Below are 21762 nucleotides of genomic sequence, written 5' to 3' on the forward strand. Positions count from 1 at the left end.
CAAGGGCTGTTAACTGTCAGCCCCTCCTCCTGCTGTCTACAATGTTTTGGATAATTTTTTGACAAAGTAAAACTACTGAATACCAATATGCAAAGTTAACAGTCTTTGAAGTATATTAAGGGATACCAGCACTGTGCTCCTTCTGCTGTAACATGTTTATGAGACCTGTGATGATAGGAATCCAGGTGTAGGTACTTTGAAGTGCGGGAATTGCACCTTGCCGTATGTGTGTACAGATTACATATTTAGGCTGTGTGCCAGCACGCATGATTACATATGTTGTTAAGTGATGGAGAGATGGGAAAAGTATAGTACACAGACTGGTACAGTCTCTTTGAGATATAAAAGTAACACAGGAAACTAACAAGTATGAATGAGTAGGATCAGTGGTACCTGCAATGGAGCCATCCAAAGGGATGGTCCTTCAGATCCTAACAAAGAGCATCTTCTTGTGCTCTTCCTAACAGACCTTATGGATTGGCTTTTTCTCCTTAAGGATATGGAGAAGACAAAATTGGTAAATCTGGTCACCTATCACTTTACTAGGGAGGAGAGACAGAGAGAAAGAATGAATGTGAGAACGGAAGGCCTTCATTTTAACTTGAAGGATGGCAGCTGGAGCCACTCAAGCCAGGGAGATTATCCCCACTGAGCGTGGCCTGAGTGTCACAGCCTTTTCTTGCTACTTGACTCACGCGATGGCTGTTAGCTGATCCAGCCTGCAAATGCAGCTCAGAAGAGTAACTCTGAGGCTGGAGTCCTGTGGCTCTGTAATCCCAGACGGGGGTGACTCCACCGAGTTCTGGTTTGGATCAGAGATAGAGGATAAGGATCAATAAAAGAAGGTACGAAAGAACGGACTGCAGGCACCCAGGGGTCTGCGAGAAGGCTGTCGCAGGGGGCCGTGTGCAAGGGAGCTGGAGGTTGGCTCAGAAGGGAAGGGAAGGCAGAGAGGGGGACAATGTAGAGGACCTTGGCAGATTGGTTAGTCAGATTGGGGGACCTACAGAGCAGCAGTGGGTGACAGTGTCACAAAAATAATAAATACGTGAAGTATAACAACTTGGGATTTGTTGAAGGTTTGCAGCCCCCCTCCTCCCTGTGTGATACTGAACCAAAAGATCGGAGGTGGAAAGGGAAGCTCCATAGTGGGAACTTGTTTTGCAAAAAGGAATGGATTTTTTTTTTAAAGCTGTGCATCCTTATTTTTTGCAGTAAACTGGTGGGCTTGAAGATAGGAATTTCGACAGAGTAGAAAAGCTTTATTTAAAATTTGAACGTAGCATTATTGTGTTTCTACCTCAATTCATATTCCTGGGAGAAAGTGAATCCATTTACAGAATATTTTCTGCTGGCACCAAAAGATGACTTGGGCTTCTGTGGAAAAGAGAGCTTGTTTTCACACAAATAGCCTTTGGTTGCTAAGTACATATTTTTTAGTTTCTGGGTTCTAGTTAAAAACTGAAACGTTAGGTTCCTTCGGTTCTGCGTGACTGCTTGTCAGGAGGCCTGCCATCTGGACCCTTCTCGGTGCTGGAAGCCAAGGAGTGAGTAATAGTGTATTTGTGTGCACCCACTTGTGTACTTGATTGCTTTGTGCTTCCCAATTATGCCGTTTGGCTAGTTGATTTGTAATTTTACAGTTTTAAGACTAGAAATTGAAACCAATACTTTGAGTTTATGGAAGCCGAGAGAGAAAATATGTGAAATATTATATACCAGGTGATCCTCCTGTTAAAAATACGATAAATTGTGGTGGGCTGTGTTTCAGCAAGTGCTGTCTGGGGTTCTGAGAAGGGAGCCACTCTTGCTTGCCTTTCCCTGAGGAGCCCTCTCGTCCTGCCCTTTGCAGAACGTGTACGTGAACATAAACCGCATCATGTCTGTGGCGAATCGCTTGGTGGAATCTGGCCACTATGCCTCGCAACAGATCAAGCAGATCGCCAATCAGCTGGAGCAGGAGTGGAAGGCGTTCGCCGCAGCCCTGGACGAACGGAGCACCTTGCTGGACATGTCCTCCATTTTCCACCAGAAGGCTGAGAAGGTCAGTGCCTCCAGCCCCCAGCCCACGAGGTGGTAACGTTACCAGAATGTGTTCTCCTCCAGTACTCTTGACGAGTGCACCAAACCCTTGGAGGACTGTAGCACATACGGAGAGCTCTGAAGTCACTCAGCCCTGAGTTTAAATTCCAGTTTTCTTAGTCCTTGCTGTGTAACCCTGGGCAAGTTATTTAACCTTTCTGTCTTTAGTTTTCTCATTTGTAAAGTAGAAATGAAAGTATATGCTTGGGTGGATTGCTTTATCACATAAATGTGGTAAATTATGTTAGGTGCCCTACGCAGTGCCTGGTATATAGTAAGTACTCATAAGTGGTAGCTGCTGTTCTGTTTCTCCTCCTCCCTCTCCTCCTTTCCTCTTCCTGCTCGTTACCTTTTTATTCCAATTACGGTGCTTTGGCAGCAAGTAACAATGCCTACCGGTAGTTTGAACATCACAAAAGGAGAAGTTGCAAGGTGTGGGCACTTCCAGCTGCACAGGTGTTGGGCCGGTGTCTGCTTCTCTCAGGTTTTCCTGGCCGTATCCTCACGGTCACAAGGTGTAGGCCCCAGCTCCAAGCGGCAGCTCCTCAGCGGAAGTGTCCACCCTGGGCAGGGAGGGGAGGCAGGGCTGGCAGTAGCTGTCTCCACCTGTCACTTTATAGTGGAAACACTGTTCCAGAAGGCTCCACCACTCCCAGCACACTTCTCCTCAGTCCCATTGGCCAGGATTGGGGTTCACGCTCATGCCCTGCTGTGCAAGGGTGGGGGAAAGGGCAGGTCTAGTTTTGAGCCTCCTTAGGGAGTTTCTGCCAGCAAGTGCAAGGACGGAAAAATGGCTTTTGGTAGGCAGTTTACAGTGTCTTTCACATTATGAAATTATATACGTGGATTCTGACTTGACTTTGGCTTCATTTGCTGATGTACGCTTTTAAAATTTCTTAAGAGGCGAGGCATTGGGTAGATAGAGTGAACAATATTTGATAGCACAACAAAGTGACTATAATCGACAGTAAGTTAGGATATACTTTAAGAGTAGAAATGGAATGTTCCTAACACAAAGAAATGTTAAATGCCCGAGGTGATGGATACCCTAATTATCCTAATTTTATTAATTCATATTGTACGCTGTATCAGAACATCACATGTACCCTAGAAAGATGTACAGCTATTATGTACCCATAATAATTTTAAAAAACAATACAGATCAATCTTGTAACTGGAGGACATAGACTCAGTTTTTCTAGAGTAGGGGTGTGTTAACTGCTTCTGATGTGTCAAATCTGGTCTGCCAGATTGATAAAAAAAAGTTCTAATAGAAAAGAAAAAGAGGTAATGGGGAATGTATGCCCCAACACTCCACGCACCTCCACTCAAGCTAACCTGTTTAAACAAACACACTCTGAAAGGGCAGAATGCAAGCGATTTACACATGCCTCACGCTATTTGCAGAAGGTGTACTGCATAGCAGAATATCTTTTAAGATGTGGAGAAAAAGCACAAGTACTTTGAGCCGCTAGGAAGATGTATATATGGGTAAGAGATGCTTAATTTAAAAGGCAAAATATTGATATAACTTTCTCAGGGTTAATTTTGGGGGAACACCAGATTCATAGAGATTTGCACTGACACATCTAAAGAAGGAAATAGTATCTCTTATATTAGAAACAGTCTCTGTTGGAGTGAAGAAGTCAGTGAAGGTAAGATGGGGGCTCCAGCTTGCCTAGGGTTTTGGCAAGGCAGTCTGAGTGTTGCACAAAACACTAATTAGCAATGATCTCAACTCCAGAAGCCTTTAAGTGTACAGCAAGAGAGGAAACTGAGTGTAATATAAAGAGAAAAAAGTCTCCTTAGCATCCTGTAAAAGCTGTGAGTGGGGACTTTCAGGTTTCAATGGTAAGGATTTTTCTACTTTCTAACCTCATGCATTTAACTATTAATAATTTTATGATAAAAGATAGACAAAAGCCCACACACAAACAAAATTTTTTAAAATAACAGGAACTTCCTTCAGCATAAAATAGAACAGTCTTCATGACCCTGTGGCCACCTCTGATCCTTATTGTACGAAGTGGCAACATACTTGATCATTTGACGTTAAGATAATGTGAATAAGTCTGAAGCAAGACAAGCTGCTTGGGTGAATGCAGATAGCTGGTGCATAGCACGAAGAGAAAATCTCTCACGAACAGGGTGGGATTCAGAATTGTAAATAAATCCAGGAGATTAATTGCTGTTCTGACCTGCTGGAAAATAATCTAGAAATGTGGGTGCCATGGGGCATTTATCCCCTTCCCTCATGTTTTATCAAAAATTTCAAACATGCAGCAAAGTTGAAAAAGCCTCAGGTGTTCTCATTTGGGTAAAATGAGTGGGTGTGATTTATGGGTTTGAAGGAAACTACACTAGATGAATACATTATTGAACAGAGAGGAAAAGCCAAGTACAAGCTTAGGGCAGAGGAGCCTAATGAAGAGGGGGCCCAGCGTGTGTTCTGGGCCTTGAAGCCACGAGGCCTGCACAGAGACGGCTGGACTGTGCGGATGGGACATTAGGACGTCTTCAAAAAGGGTTTCCTTACTGGCAAGTAAAAATGTATTGTGTCTCTTCCCCCTCACTGAACAAAAGTAAGATCTTTGAAATGCTGATGCGTGGACGAAGTTCACATCTACTAACGTAGTTTCTTTTCCCTGAGACCCATCCCAGGAAGAGGTCAACGTTGTTCCGCCTTTTTAAATCCTTTGCCTTCTAGTTATGCTGAAGTTGTTTTCATAACTCAGTCTGGAAAAGACCAGAAACCTGAATGTCTTAAGTTAGGTTTCCATCTTAGCCACCTCCTTACACCCCACCCAGTGTTTTTATGAGGAATTTAAGTCTGGTTGCGGGGGGACACAGGATACAGATAGGTGACCCCACGGTGAGTGGCCTCCCTGAAGGGGCAGCCTTCTCTGTGGGGATCACGCTCTCGGCTCAGCGGCCCGGCCCTGTCGCCCTGGGTGTTCTGGTGTTGGTATTTGCTTACGGCTTTATAAGCATCAGTCTGGAAGTTAATGCTAGATGAGAATGACGCCTCACAGATGTTGTGCCTTGCAGAGCTGTCTCTGCCCTCCTGTCTCCTGTCCTCTTCTCCAGCGACGGTGGGATCAGAGCATCAGTTTGCGAATGTGGGACGCACAACTGCATGTTGGTGAATTTACCAGTAGAGATTGTTTAGGGACTCCAGTCTCCACTTTTCTTGGTCATGTGTTATGTCCACAGGACAGTCCCTTTATAGTAAGAAGCTTCCACGGCAAATTTTATTAGAATCACATTTTTATAAAACAATTAAAGTGACTTGATTTTGCCACACCTTAAAATCTCCTTTTTCTGTGACCTCCCTGCACGGCCCAGTGTGGTAGCCAGTCACCAAATGTGGCTATTGAAGCTACTTAAAGTTACATCAAATTAACTGATAAGATAAAATAATTTTTAAAATGGAGTTGAATTAAAATTCGGTTGCTTACTCATAGTATCCACAGTGCACGTGCTCAGGAGCAGCATGTGGCCAGAGCTGCTGCACTGGTGCAGGTCCGTGTTTCCGTCACTGTGGGGCAGCCTGTCTGTGCTGGTAGAGGCTCACCTTCAGAGCGAAGCATAAATCTGGTCACCTTGTGTTGTCTATGACTGTAATGGCTGCTACACTTTGATAAGAGCCCAAAATAAAGTGACAACTAGTATTTGTAGAGTTCCTTAACATTTGCAGAGCTATTTAACAGGAAATCTCATTTCATCCTAAATCAGCCCAATATGGTAGATGGGGCTGGTGGTATTATTGTCCTGATGATCCTTTTTGGGAGCGATTTGCCCATGTTCCTAAAGCTGGAACTTGAGTTGAGGTCTATGACTAAGTCAGTTCTTAGTAACAGACTAGCACTGCCATTAATATTCTTAAAAAATTTCACTTTCCATAACAATTTTAGAAGTAACATTCACTGTAAACATGACTTATAGATGAAAGTGCTCATTCTAGGAAGTTTCAGTCCCTTGGTCTCCTAACTCGGGCTAAGCACCTGTGCTCAGCTGAGGCTACATCCGGAGGCAGTGGGGCGAGAGATGGGTGGGACTAAAGTTCACGAGCCGGGAGGACCCCCACTTACTCTGGATGGTGGGAGCCAGGTTGGGGGCCCCTCTCAGCAGATAGAGAGTTGTGGAATAAATGCTTAAGGGAAAGTGCTAATTAATTATTCAAGTTCTTCTCTTAAGGCTATATATATCACTCTTCCCTCATCTGCTTGCCTCTAGTTTGCAAACTGGCTGGCCCAGACTTCTTTCATCTTCTTCCATTCAGTAATACTTTAAAAAATTCACCATTCTGCTCAGTATCCAAATCCCTAGTCCTGAAGCAGACTCCTGATCTGAATTCATGGAGCAGCGCCTAATGCTCCTGTGCTGTCCTGTCTTTGCCCCCAGCCTGCCAGGTGCTGTATGTTCACGTATTTTGATCCACTGAGCACTTACAGCATCAGATCCTGGGCTGGCTGCTCTGGCCTCGTTAGACTGCAGAGCCACCTTCTGTCACTGTCTCCTAAGTGTTAGCCTCTGTGCTGGACATAGTCCCCAGGTGTTGCCATCCCCACCTGGGTTTCTCAAGGTGGTAGTAGGTGTGTGTGTATGTGTGTAGGGGAGTGATGTATGGTAGAGTGGTCAGGTAAGTTTGGGAACCAACATACCAGCCCCCACCCTCATTCACAGTGTTCATTATCAAATTAAAAGTCTTAAGGAGGTTCTTTTATATGGGGACCTGTTGCATTTTGACACTAAACTTGACCTCTGGATGCTTTTATTTGTGAAATAACTGTTAGCACCCTCTTCCTTGGATCTCTAAATGGGAATCGCTCTGCAGGTGGCATTGGGTTCAGACCCTTTGGGTGTTCAGCCTTCCAGAAAGCAGCCAAGGCCTAGAAGTTGCCCTTTGAAGTCCAGGGTTGCTGACTTAGAAATAAAGGACAGAAAAATGATGCTTGTGCAGAACTCCCTGTTAAACCATGCCCAGGACTATTTCTCTCATTGGACTGTGTTAACCCAGAAAAAGAATCCCTTTTCTACAAGATTTCCATGTGACAAACCGTCCTTCCCTAGGTATTTAGAACCTGGCTGTACTTTTTCAGATAAGTATAATTAATGCCCTCTCAGGATACTTTAAGAAATTATAAGTTACTTCTAATTATGGGAATATATAAAGCTTCTTGAACGTTTTTTCTTTATTACTTGCTTTAAAAATTGGAATTGAATATATTTTAATGGTGATTCTGATACAGAAATATATTAGTCTGACACTTCTCATTAAATTGTGAAACGTAACTAAAATTTGTTTTCATCTTGTTCTGTCAGAAGCATTTTGATCTTTTCTTAAAAATATGTTGTAACTCTTTGTTTGAATGTTTTGCAGTGGAGCAATTAATTGCTCACTTGGACCTGATGATTTATTGATGATAGTTAAACTGAATCAATTTGTATTTGAAAAAGGCTTATAATAATTTAATAATTGGTATTAAAAGCAACAATGGAAGAAGATGGAGTGAAGTAGAGTTTAAAAATGCTTAGAATCATCAAACCTAACCTAATTGACATTTATAAAACACTCCACCCAAGAAATACTTAGAACCACCTATCAGGTGACACTTAATGTCATATGAATTGGTTTCAAGCCCTAAGATTTTCATACAGATATTTTTTCTGAGCTAATAAATACATTAATAATAAAGGAATTTTCATAAACAATTATCATTAGTAATACTTTTTTTGAGACAGAGTCTCACTGTCACCTGGGCTAGAGTGCCAGGGCATAAGCCTAGCTCACAGCAACCTGAAACTCTTGGGCTCAAGCGATCCTCCTGCCTCAGCCTCCCGAGTAGCTGGGACTACAGGCATGTGCCACCACGCCCAACTAATTTTTTCTGTTTTTAGTAGAGATGGGGTCTCACTCTTGCTCAGGCTGATCTCGGACTCCTGAGCTCAAGATATCCTCCCGCCTTGGCCTCCCAGAGTGCTAGGATTATAGGTGTAAGCCACCTCACCCAGCCAACAATTATCATTCGGGTGACTTGTCTATTTTAGGGTCCTAAAAATACCATAAGTAACTGGGAGGTTATTCTCATTATATTTTAGGAGAATTATAGTGCATTTCCTTTCTGGGCAGTTACTACATTTTAAATACCCATCCTCTGCACTCCCTGCTAAGTATAAAGACACGCAAGGAACTGGAGTAAAAGAGGTTAAAACCCAGGGAAATCTGTTGATGTCTGTTTGGCCTAATTCAATTAGCTTTTTAAATTGGGCTTTCTGCACTTGCCTTTGACACTTAACTGTGATGGATTCCGATAGGATCTCCCGAGGAAATTTGGCAGTGATTGATCAGCTATTGATAAATCCTGCAGATCTGGGTGGCGGTGGAGAAGACAGCAGCCTGGACTGACAGTGAGGCTCAGACTTCTCTTGTTCACGGGCAAATTGGGAAAGACCTGTACGATTCTACTGCCTCCCTAAACCTTTCCTGAGATTCACAGTGGAGAAGTTTAGGCTCCGTTTACTTGATCTCCTTTCAATTCCAGTGTTAATTTCCTTTTGAAAGGGTAGCAGAATGGTCTGGCTGCCCTTCCTAATGTTAGGTAAATGATTTTAGATACCTTAGACTTTTTCATTAGCATTTTAATGTCAGAGGAAAGAAGTAAGGAAAACAGCTCCACAGGCAAGCTGCATCTGCTGTTGAGGCTGAGGATTGCTGGGCAGGTAGGTGGAGAGCAAGTGAAGATTCATTCGGATGCCCCAGACAGACCCTGTGGGATCTTACTGCTCCAGGGACGTGCCCAGACCTGGGCAGCAGTCAGCCAAGGCATTCGTTTTAAATGCATATTCCTCGGCCCCACTGCCGTCCTGCCAGAACCCACTCTCTGAGGGGGTGGAGTCCAGGAACCAGGTTTGAGAACTCACATTAACACCATTTAAGGTGGAGAGTAGGCCCTGCTACATTCTTAGAAGCTCCCCCTCAACGACCCTAGTTTTCAAAACCATGTTAAAAAATATCCACTTCTCAAAATAAATTGTCATTGATAGAAATAATCTTTTCTTTTAACCTTCCAAGTATATGAGCAACGTGGATTCGTGGTGTAAAGCCTGCGGTGAGGTAGACCTTCCCTCGGAGCTGCAGGATCTAGAAGATGCCATCCATCACCACCAGGGAATATACGAACACATCACTCTTGCTTATTCCGAGGTAAGTGGCCAGTTTTACTTGAAATTGCAAGGCAGCGTTCCTTTCACATCACAGCACCACAGCCTGAAAAAATTGAAGTCTGGCTAGCCATAAAAAGCTTATTGATTTCAAGTTAAACTGCAGTTTAGTTGTTTACCATTTGAACTCCAGCGTGTGTGGACAGTAAGTGATGCAGGGTGGCGCGCAGCTGGCAGCTTGCCATGGCCCCAAGATGTTTGTGGATTTCCTTTAAGGTGCTTGTATTTTCATCTACTAAAATAAGTGAAAGTCCGACCTTGTCTGCATGTATTTAAGAAATATGTATTTTGTGTGCTGCTCAGTCTAGTCTAAGTCAATTTAATCTTCCAGAGTGGAACTTTTTAGAAAAGTTAGTCTAGGTTGCAAGGTGCACCTTTTCTGTAAGTATGTGAAGCTACTTGCTGTCTATTCTAAAAATCTAAGTGTAAGGTTTTCTTTGTTAATTTGGGCTATATTACATCATTTACTGAATGCGTTCCTGTTTAATTTTCTGCTACTTTATTCTGTGCTAGGCTTTGTTGTAACAACGTTATGTAATGATTTATTTAACGCTCAACAACTCTGAGGCAAGTACTGTTACTATCCCCGCTGTTACAAATGAAGAAGTCGAGGCACGGAAATCTAGCAGGTCAGCGGCTGGTGGAGCCGGATGTGAGCCCAGGCGGGCTGCATGTCCTCTCTGCTGCCTCTCAGCCCTACTACCTGGTAGCTGCATGAAGACCACAACTTTAGACAGGTTGACGAGTGCCACTTTGCCTGTGCCTTGCTCATCTGGCCCTTGGAGCCAGTGATGATGGCAGCTACAGACAGGTTGTCTAGGTTGTTGAGTGCCTCCCTTGCCTGTGTCTTGTTCATCTGACCCTTGGAACCACCTGCCTTTATGATAATGATTACAGTCCTGGAGGCGCAGTGGGGCTGGGGAGAGATTCTGTGCACTTGCTTTTTTGTTTACAAGGTTTCCCCCCTTAACAGGAAGCATCTATGGCTATAATGTTCTATGTAAATGAGAAAGATTGTTGTGCAGCTTCCCAAAGAAAGTGTTTCAAAGCACCTAGCAGAGTACTGGGCACAGAGTAGATGTTTAATAAATGCTTGCTGTATTTAAATCTTGATCTGAGCCACATCTACACTTGTCAAAGTTTTGGGGAGGAAATTAGCCATTTGCATTTCATTCTGACAGTTGCTGTTGTGCTTCATTGGCCAGCTGTCACTCTCATGTCTTGGGGCATGGGTTTCTTGACCCATGAGTGAATTAAATGGACATGTGATTTGCTACTGCAGTCATACGTTTTGGTCAGTGACAGACATATATGACAGTGGTCCCATAAGATTATAATACCATATTTTCACTATACCTGTTCCTATGTTTAGATACACAAATGCTTACCAATGTGTTACAGTTGCCTACAGTATTCAGTACAGTAACATGTTATAAGGTTTATAGCCTAGGAGCAGTAGGGCTAGACCATGTAGCCTAGGTGTGTAGTAGTTTCTTCTACCATCTAGGTTTGTGTATGTTCTGTGATGTTCACACACAGAGGAAATCACCTAATGGCGCATTTCTCAGAACATGTCCCTGACATTAAGTGATGCATGACTGTATATTTGCTTCAGAATGTGGGTAATTCTTCTTCCCTTGAAAGCTGATATTTAATTGTGTGTTCCTCTAGCCACGTTTTTGCCTAACAACATCCCCCCATTTTTAAAGCAGCATTTCATGTTGCTCATAGAATTAAAAAATAATCAGCTCCACATTATGTTTCTTAATTTTGCATCCGATGTTCTTATAACTAATTTGGTTATCTAGTTTATTAGAAACTGTTTAAATAAGTGATAGCCTTTTTGTAGTAAAACTGAAATTTGAGCAAGTTTTTTTACGACACTGATTCATGAGGATTACGTGATTTCTAAAAATCATCAAGTTCTTTCCTCCAATGTGCTACCTCTATGCATTGTATAATTTCAACCTGTGATATAGAAGGTGAATGACCCTGTCACTCACTCGTGTAATGAAGTCTTCACTCATCTGCATGAATCCTTTACTCCGGAGCTGCTCTTCAGTTGCAGTGGTGGGCTTGCACCCAGCCATCTGCGAGCCCTCGCCCCACCAAGATAGAACTGAATAGCTTTCGTTCACAAGATGATTGGCAGGAGCTGGGTTACAGTCTCTGCTTGTGCTTGACTTGCATCGGAATCACCTTGACCTGACCAGTGTCTTCCAGCCTAGCCGCCCAGTTCAGCCTGCGGTTGCCCTGGGCACTTTTAGTTAAATACAGAGTCTCTAACTGTTACCACTGCATTCTATAAAAATGGGGCATATTGACCTAGGAATTCATGTTTACCTGTGATGTAGTTTCATTTGATTAACACTGGTACTAATAATTCAAAATAATTTGATGAGAAGTAAACCACCTCCCGGGCTGAGATCTTAAACCACAGTTTTAGCCTAAGGACATGTTCGCAACTGAGCTATAAATTCAAGGAGACAGTAATATGAACTGAAAGGATCTTCAGTAAAACAGAATGAACTTTTTTGCCTTTTAAATTATTTAAATTTTGAAATGGTTTTAGGCCTGTAGGAAAGTGGTAGAACAGCACAGAGAATTCCCACATTGCCTGGATCCAGGTTTCTCAATTTTTAGCATTTTTACCACATCTCTTTCCCGACTTCAATCAGCAAATCAACATTGATACACCACCATCCTAGCCACAGACCCCACTGCTATTTCCCCAGCCGTTCCAAGGATGTCTCTTTCTCTTTCCTGGTCTGGGATGCCGTTCAGCAGCATGTACTACGTTTAGTCGATGTGTCTCATCAGTCTCCCTCAAGGTGGAACATTCTTTAGTCTTTCTCTGCCTTTGTGGCTTTGACATTCTTAAAGAGCGCAGGCCTTCCATTCTCTAGCATGACCCTCCACCTCCTGGGCCCACGTAGTTCTCCCCATGGGCTGGCTCAGGCCGTGCCTTCTCGGCCGGTGTGTGTTCTCCTCCAGGGGTCACAGCAGTGGGCGCGGGATGCCGACCTCTCATCAAGGGATGCCACCTCCAAAGCGCCCCCTACCACCCACCTCCTGCAAAAGCCTGGGACGGGACACTTCCACCCCTCACTGCCTCATTTTCTCCATGCCAGAAGGAGAAGAGGGAGGAAGATGGGAAGGGAAAGACTGCTTTTATTTTGTATTTTTCCTTTCTCTAAGTCAGTATTTTTAAAATATGAGTGTCTTGGTTAAAAATGCAGCAATACTCCACCCCCAGAGATAGTGAGTCTCCATTTTTAATGGGTATCCCTAGAGATCCAGCAACTCTGATGCAAATGATTTTACAGGACATGTTGAGAAACACTTGTAACCTTGTTGTAAAGAGTCCTGAGTCCGCTGATGAGGTGTCTGTCCCGCAGGTGTGGACCTTCTCCTGCCTGTGAGGCGTGGAGCTGGGTCAGGGTCCTTACGGTGGGCACGTTTACAAGCAGGGCTTGCTTTTTCCTTCCCCCACTTTCCTTTGCCTCCCTATTCCCTTTCTTCTCTCCTCCCCTCTCTTCTTCCTTCCTTCCTTCTTCCCTCCTTCCCTTTCTTTTTCCTACAGTGTTTTTCTTTAAACAGTGCTCACAATCTCTAATCTCTGATGATAATAAGTTTTCTGTGGGAAACCTTCCCAGCATTTTTTTTCAAGACACAAACACCTGCTTTACTATGTTTTAATTAGACCTGTCCCACGTTGCTCCTGTTTGTGTTTTAGCAGCAGGAGCAGACTTGTGCCTCATAAAATGCTGGCTTGTTTCAGCTTGCAGGTCTGGGGCTAAGATTGTCTGCTGTAGGTGATCAGAGGAGAGCGGTGCGGTGTAAACGTCTGAGATAAGCTGTGGTTTTCAAAACAGCATGTAGAGTAGTTATTCTTAACATTTTAAGTAAGGCAACTCATCTGCTAGTTTCTTGACAAACTAAATCCGTAAAAATGATTTTCATCTCTGTGTGCCGTGTCACCTTGTAAGCCTGAATGCCAGTTGTTTGCATCGTGCAGCGAGACTGCCTGGTGAGCGCAGCCCTGGGACAGGAGCAAGGTGAAGCGCCACAGGGCCTTGCCCTGCCCTGATCCCAGGTGACTTCCAGGTTTAGTTTCTGCATCAGTGTTTCAGTTTAACAAGTGTGCTGACTTAGTGTGCACCTCACCAGGGCCTTGCGGGAATGACTGATTTGCTGCTGTGAAGCTGGTCGAGCTCCTTTTTAAAGGCACTGTATGAATGAGTGATGGCATGATCAGTTCCTAGCATGAGAGGGAAACAGCAAAACGAGTCAGCTGGGTAGAAAAGTTACTAAAACCGTCTCTCTGTGGTGTGTGTGGAAGCTCAGTTCCCTTGCTGTAGAGTCACGCACAACGTGTTGTTTGAGGGCTGCAGCGTTGCTGTAGATGGCATGGAGCGCTAGTGAGCGTCTGCTGCTGCATCAGAGCCGGCGGTCCACACAACGGTTGTCTTCTCCTTACTCCAAACTCAGCTTGGGGCCTTCCTTGCAAGGGCTTGAAATACAGGAGCAACCAAAGTAGAGCCCAAGTGCGATCTAGAGAACACAAGTGTACATCTGGCTTACACCAACTGGGCTGCTCCAGCATCCTGTTTGCGTCTTATTTTGTTTTTTCCTTTCTGATAATCCCAGATAGAGGTGCCAGAGAGTCAAACAAGGTTAGACTGATCTGATTTTGAATAAGAAACTAAATAGGCAGAAGAAATAGAAACCAGCTTTTGGAGGTCCATCCTATAAGAACTTTGTTTAGAGAAAGATCCAGCCAGTCCTTTACTGGGTGGCCTCCCTGGGGCATGGGAAAATAACTGTCGCTACCAGTACGTGAACTCTCGGGAGGCGACTGGCCTGCATTATTCGTGGGAGCTTCTCAACGTAGCCATAGGAGCCCAAGACAGGTTTGACCTCCTTGCCCAGAGACACAGGGCTCATCTACTTGGGTGAGGAGTGTTGACTAATGCTGCAAAATAAGCTGGGTACTCACTCACTGACCCTTTTCCACTCTTTCTGCTTTATTAGAACCTTGATATGGGAATAATTCATTAAGAGCTGGAGAAGAGAGAGGACTCATTCCCAGGCTTTCTGCGGAGGTCTGCGCTCTGCAGGCCATGGCAGGCCAAGCCTGCAAAAAAATTAAAGCAGTGTGGGCCTTAAGTCAGTGCAGACGTGCGATTCATTTCATGTCTGTTTTGAAGTACCACCATTTCTTTGTGACAGGCTAAATGTTTTTGTGTATTTTGCCTATTTTTGTTATATCTTGGGAATACCATTTCCTAGCTCTTCTAGATCCAAAGCACTGCATTTAGACCTAATTGACATATCTGTAGGTCTTTGGGTGGTTGTTGCTTTTGTGATAAAGTCTGGGTACTATCCTCTTTCCTTAGATTAGAGCAACATCTGTCCTTTGTGCAAGTGAAAAATATTCCTGCTGGAGACTCTTAGCTCTAATCTGAATTAATGGGAAATATAGATATCCCAGTACCAGAAATAAGAATAGGCAAGTCTGAGTGAAGTTTTACGGAACTTTTTAAAGGATGACATGCAGAAGTCCAAGTTACAAATCTTATGTGCAGTTTTGTTTTGTTTTGTTTTGTTTTTAACAGATTCAAAAAGCAATTGTACATGGCATTATCACTAGATAGTGTGCTAAATGTTCAAAACCTCATATAAAATACATTTTACTTATGTGTAGTTTTGATTAAAAGTAAATATTCAAGAACCAGGATATTGTTCTAGGTTTTAAACAGTTAAGTTTTCTCTTAAATGTTACCTTTGATACCGTAAAATTTTAAACTGCAATTACTTTTTTTGCTTTAGTGAGTACTTGCATTTTTTATTAAATCATTTAGATATTAGAGCACATTAGTTCAAATATTTATGAAATGTTATTCTTTGTAAAATGTAACTTTGATTGCCCTTCAGGTCCCTCAGCCTGTATTCCAAGAAAAATAAAGAGCAGACTGAAAAATGAGCTGATTTGATCTGTTAAAAAATTAGAGAAAAGTCCTGCTATTTGATGATGAAGGTTTATTTTCTTTTTGTGGCTGTTGTCTCTTTGTGGGACACAGTTTGAGTGCCTAGAAGCTAAAAACAGAGTTTTAAACAAAACATTAAACTGAAGTAAATTCATTCACCTGGTTCTGTAGTTGAAGAAATGTAGAACATCACATACTGTAAACTTGTTTTAGTACTTAAATTATATATGTATTTTTTTGTCTGCTATATACTGTACAGTCTCTCCTTTTATTGATCTTCTGGTTATTCTGTACCACTTAAAATCATCTCTGTACAATAGAACAGCAGTCTTCATAAAACTGAAGCATTTTTTCACATATTGCTGTACTTAACAAAGACAAAGACATTTTGCTAAAAGCTACTAAAATATATATGCTTACCTTCATGTGCTTAAATAATACTTTTTAATTGCCAAATCTACAAAAGCTATACTGAGATAAAAGAGAATTATTTCCACAAAGGTTTATTGGAGAAATGCTATATGTGAACATGCATTTAGAGTTCCATGCTGTCTGGTTGTAGTGAGAACAGGTGTTTCCTTGCCTGGGGTCTTTACTGCCACTGTCCCAACCAGCAAATGACAGACCAGTGGTGGCACCGACAAAGATGCTTTAATCCCTGCTTATGAATTCCCCGGAAGGTGGAGCTTTGCTCAGTGAGTTGTCTGATGTTAAGGTATTCACTGCTCAGCAGACATTTCCCACCACCCCTCCACCACCATGAGCCAGTGTATCCTTGGAAATTCAGTCATGATATCTGCTACTGAGATCTGTGAAACGGTTGCAAAGACACTCAAGGAAAGAAAGATTCATTGGAATATGTTGCTTAGAGTGTTCCATTCTCAGTAGAAGAATATTGATGGTGTCACATGGATTCCTTTTGTAAACTTGGTGAAGGCTAGGAGCTCATTTTGTTATTTTATATTGATGGTTTAAGATTAAAAACAATGGCTTGAGATAGAGATTGGCTGTCTGCCTGTGTAAAAGAAATCCGAAGGCTGACATTGCAGGGCTAATGGGGTAGACGTTAGTCAGAGGATCTCTAAGATCCTCTGTCTTTCTATATTGCATTTTTTAGCAGGTGGGCTGCTGTGTTTAAGATTGCCTAAGAGTAATCAATGCTGCTGAAGCTCTAGCCATCTCATTCCAGTTCTTGGCAGCAGGGAAGAGGAACTTGCCACCAGCAGTTGGTGTGGAGGCTCTCAGTCAGTCTGCCTCATTGCCCCGGTAGCAAGTGAGGCCTGCGGGACGTCCTAATCTCTGCCTTTAATCCTCTTCTAACTGTAGTTGTGCCAGAATGCGACATGTTTATTTTTCAGTACCTGAATCTTTTGTGGAAGTGCTGATTATTTCTTTTTTTTTTTTAATTTTAGCATATTATGGAGGTACAAATGTTTAGGTTACATATATGGCCCTTGCCCAAGCCTCAAGTGTGTCCATCTCTCAGACAGTGTGCACCGCACCCATTACATGTGTATATACCCATCCTCTCCTCCCCCTGCCCAATACCCAATGAATGTTATTACTATATGTGCATTTAAGTTGATCAGTTAATACCAGTGTGATGGTGAGTACATGTGGTGCTTGTTTTTCCATTCTCGGGATACTTCACTTAGTAGAATGGGCTCCAGCTCTATCCAGGATAATACAAGAGGTGCTATATCACCATTGTTTTTTGTGGCTGAGTAGAACTCTATAGTATATACATATACCACCTTTTATTAATCCACTCACGTATTGATGGGCATTTGGGTGGTTTCCACATCTTTGCAATTGTGAATTGTGCTGCTATAAACATTCTAGTGCAGATGTCTTTTTTATAGAGTGTCTTTTGTTCTTTTGGGTAGATGCCCAGTGATGGAATTGCTGGATCAAATGGTAGTTGTACTTGTATCTCTTTGAGGTATCTCCATATTGCTTTCCACGGAGGTTGTACTTACTAGTTAAGTTTTATTTTATCTTACGTAAAATATGCCTTTGAGTAAAACTTTGGTGTGAGACTATGTGTGAATGCCTGGGTATATGTGTGTCTGTGTGTGTGCACACGTGCATCCAAAGACAGCATCTACAGCACAGCTTGAGCAAAGCCTTACATCTTGAATAATTGCTCATTTATTTTGTGGGCAGGTGAGCCAAGATGGGAAGTCACTCCTTGACAAGCTCCAACGGCCCTTGACTCCCGGCAGCTCCGATTCCCTGACGGCCTCTGCCAACTACTCCAAGGCCGTCCACCACGTCCTGGATGTCATCCACGAGGTGCTGCACCACCAGCGGCAGCTCGAGAACATTTGGCAGCACCGCAAGGTCCGGCTCCATCAGAGGCTGCAGCTGTGCGTGTTCCAGCAGGACGTCCAGCAGGTGGGTTTCGGGCTGTACTCTCCTCTATGGGGAATGGCTCACGCTGGGTCGAGTTTGGGTGAGTGTGTCATGTTGGGAAGATCTGTGTGTAAGGAGCAAGTAGAAGATAGGATAGGAGCTTCTTTGCTGGCCAAGGGTAAAAACTGGGCTTGAGAACGTGTGCTCAGGCTGCCTCAGCCACTGGCTCCCGCTTGCTGAACCCAGGAGGCAACGCGGAGTCCTGGGGAGTCTGTGAGTTATCTTCTCGATGCACATCATTCTCAGTTGGATTTATTTGTGAGAATAATGCTGGTGGGGCTTCCACTGGTATGGTGTTACAATTTAAGACTTGTCTGCTTTCTGACTGGTAGTGCAGTCTGTGGTGCACAGTAGGTGCTTTATAGTTAGTAATCTCATTAATGAAATGTGGACTTTTAGGACTATTCATTCCTAAGCAGTTGACATCTCTTTTGTTTTAGTTGTTATTACAAAAATGAGAGTAAGTTCTGTCCCTTATCTATTTACTTCCTTACTGTGCAATAAGGATTTTAAGGATTAAAGCTGTGGGAGCATGTAAAATATGCTATGGCTTTAGTGATAAATACTGGTCATATCCTTGCCCCCAAATAGAGGAAAAGACAAGGGAGAAAACGAAGCATCACCTCTGGGGAGGAGGAATTCTGGCGTTTGCAGGGACACCCCGGCCTCCAGAAAGTCGGCCTGGAGCCAGGCGATATGTCTGCTGTAGAATCACTCCCTTCTCCCTGGGCGTGAAGAGTCCTCGGGCATTGTTGAGACTTGCAGAATCTCAGGGTTGCATCTGCCCGAGTGTCCTCTGAAGGTGAGGGGTTTTCTGCTGAATGGGCTGAGATTTTGGAGAGTCGTCCTGTGTTCTGATGAACTTGAGATTTGTGTTACTTACTGTCATTCTTCACTTACCGTTGAGTCTGGTAAGTTCAGAGTACGTCTAATGGTCCTGTAGTTTTTAATTTTCACATGCTCTGCTCTGCTCTGATTCTAATTTTATTTCTTGAGTTCTTTGAAGGTTACAGAGGACTGATCATTTTGACATTCATGCTTCTTAACAATGCTGTTTCAGTCCAAGAAGATAATTGCCAGGGAAGGAGTGTAGTGCAGGAGAGAAAAGGGTGGAGCCAGCGTCAAAGAGTTACTGAGAGAACGGACTGTGTAAGATTGAAGGCATGAATATTACGTTTTTTAATTGTCCAAAAACCTTCACAGATCATGAAATGTGAATAGTTTAAATATCATTATGGAAGGACTCCCACCCCTGCCTTGTGTCCTTTGGATCAAGTGTGATTACACTTCCGTGCGCTGGGTGCACTTCCCCAGAGGGGACCTATTTCCTTCCCTGAGAAAGAGCAGCAGGGCCCCCTGATGCTGCCCCATTTTTATGGCTCTTTGGGGTACCCAGTGGCATAAGAATAAGCCACTAGCCATGGGGAAGGCACAGGAAAGGAAGCCTTTGGGAATGGGCTGAGGGGTCTGGCCATGTCATTTGGCACCGGCTACTTGATGCACTTGAACTTGAAAGCAGCAAACATGTAGAAAGGTAATTATGATAATTATGAGCCCAGTTCTTTAAGCTAGGTTTTTTTTTTCCCCCCTGAAGAACAAGACATTGGGTCAGGTGTCAGTCGGAGAAAGTGTTTTGCGATACACATAATGCATATATTGTCCTATTAGCATTCCATAGAAAATATATATTGCCCATTAAGGGAAATGTTTTTTGTTGATTAATGATCTGGAATGGTTTGGACTTGTTATGCAAATAGGAAATTGCTATGCAGCCTTGACTCATGGAGCAAAGAGCAAAGCTGATAAGATTAATCAAAGCAAATACTTTGACAATAGGATGTCAAAACCAAAAACATGTTTCTAAAACTCAAAGAGATTAATAACACCTAGGGAAGTTTTTGCCATATTATGCATATAGTAGGCTTGATGAGCTGAGGATAAATTAAAAAAATAATTGTACTTTAGAAAGACATTATCAGCAGAAGATAAATTTGTAAAGACAAAAATAAGCCAATTTAGAGATACCAAGTGTTTCTTATTTGACTGTTTTGGGTGATGAAAAAGCATTTGTAAATATTGTTGAAAAAAAAGAACAACAATTTACTGAACAATAGGTATGGAATTACTACGGTTTTAGTAAAGCAACTCTCCAAAAGGGTATACACTTGTTGGTTGGAAGAACAAATGCTGATCTGTTCGCAGTGGATGGTGAGGAACGGAGGGAAGAGTGCAGGGGGAGAATGGCATGGGGAGTTTGATTTGTAAGACATGGTTAATTTTGGTTTAGTGGTGGTTTTTTTTTTTTCTCATAGCAAGCAGAGACCATTTTGTAATTTCTGTATGGAATGTGTTTGGGAAAGTTTGGGGCGTGGCTTAGGAGAAGTTAGAGAAGCTGCCGTTGCATAGTGTTCTCAGGCGTCCAAATCAAAGCCCCCAGCGGGGAGAGGGAAGACCCCCTGAGAACTCCCCCAGGACCCACGCCGGCTGCTGCTAGATATTAGCCTTGCCTTGGTTGATTTAAAAGTAAAATGAAAACTCTTTGTCACATTTCCTGATGATCAAGTAATATACCTATTTCCATTGCTTTGTGTTGACCATTAGAGTGACCCGCAGTAAAGGTTTGATTGAATTAGTGAGTGACTAGTTGTGTTGCTGCTAAGTCATGTTTTTTAGTGTAGAGTATGCTTTAGCTTTCTATGAGAAGGTAACATATTTTTGCTGTACTTGTTCAAATGGAGCAGTAGTCATGGAAGCAGACCAAAGCAGGGTGCTGGCAGACTCATTTTTCTACCTCGCCCATTCAGTTGGCCTGGCTCTTAGATTCCTGAGATTTAGTTTACTCTAACATGTCAGGGGAGGTGGATGACCCAAAAATCCACTTTCCTGAAGCAAGCTGACTCCTCTCAAAGAAGCCCCTCAGGCAGGAAGACCTTCTTCTATAAAAGCCTCCTGTTTCCCCCACAGCCTTCGTGTGTGGACATCACCCCACCCCCATGGAGTTATCTCTTGGAAGAACTCCTTCCAGGTTGATGTCAGACTATTAACTAATATTCTTAAAAATGATCAAGCAAATCTAGCCCACTCTAGATTCTTCTTGTCCGCCCTCCATTCTTTTTCTTCAAAATATCTTAATTGAATTTGTGGTGCTCCAAGAGATACAGGGTTAATAATGTCAACTCCAAGCTCCTTTTCTCAGGGAATTTATAATCTAGTAAGAGCAATTTTTTGGTTTTTTGTTTGTTTGTTTGTTTGTTTTTTTAAGGAGATGGTTTAACAATCTAATAAATTAGACTGCAATATGCACAGCTGTAGCATTTGTGTCTTTGGTTATTGTCAGGTATAATTTGCTAAGACATAAATTTGAATCATGCCTGTCCAGGTACTTTCAGAAATGAAGGGATAAATGAAATTAGCTTTCTCATTCATGTTGTCTACCTGTCTTGCATGTGCATTTTGAGGGCACATATCTATATTTTGGTGATTTGTGCAAATTTGGGAGTTCCTCAGAACTTTGCTATATTATTCTTAAGCGTCAAGTATCTAGTGTACAAGGAGAAATGAAAAGGGCTATGATAGAGGTGCAGCTAGCAACTGTCGTGCTGGGGGTGCCAGGAATGTCTTCATGAAAGAGGCAGAGCTTGAGCTGCATTTGGAATGGTGAGTAGAAGGTCAGTAGGTGGAGGGATGGGCAGGCAGTAGGTGGAGGGATGGGCAGTAGGGATTGCAGCGATAACAGGACAGGAGAGGGCAGGGCCTGTCCAAGGAGCAGCAGGTGTGCAGTGTGGATGGAAGGGAGGGATGTGGAGGAAGGAGTTTTGGCTGGGGCTGGAAGGTAACATGGGGCCAGGCATGGAAAACATGGTCCCAATGATGAAGGAAGGTGTGGGGCTTGTTTCTGTAAGTGTTGGGCCACCGTTGAAGGGACACAGACTCACCTACATTGAATGTCAGTATAGTGCCAGGGCCACGTGTGACATCTGAACCTTATTGAGCTCATCCTGGTGCTTCATGGGTGCTCCCTAATGCGTACGTGTCTTTCCTCTCTTCACGC

The 21762-nt window shown here is 43.1% G+C and overlaps 1 protein-coding gene across 1 annotated transcript in view; it reads left to right on the plus strand.

Moving 5' to 3' along the window:
- TRIO (trio Rho guanine nucleotide exchange factor) overlaps positions 1 to 21762 on the plus strand; it is a 332548-nt gene that overhangs the window by 143008 nt on the left and 167778 nt on the right. Inside the window, exons 7-9 of the mRNA XM_069492180.1 lie at positions 1853 to 2044; positions 9158 to 9289; positions 17463 to 17693. Of these exons, the coding sequence (XP_069348281.1) occupies positions 1853 to 2044; positions 9158 to 9289; positions 17463 to 17693 (555 nt within the window). The remainder of the gene's footprint in view (positions 1 to 1852; positions 2045 to 9157; positions 9290 to 17462; positions 17694 to 21762) is intronic.

The sequence above is a fragment of the Eulemur rufifrons genome, chromosome 17 (genome assembly GCF_041146395.1).
Source record: "Eulemur rufifrons isolate Redbay chromosome 17, OSU_ERuf_1, whole genome shotgun sequence".
Lineage (NCBI taxonomy): Eukaryota > Metazoa > Chordata > Mammalia > Primates > Lemuridae > Eulemur > Eulemur rufifrons.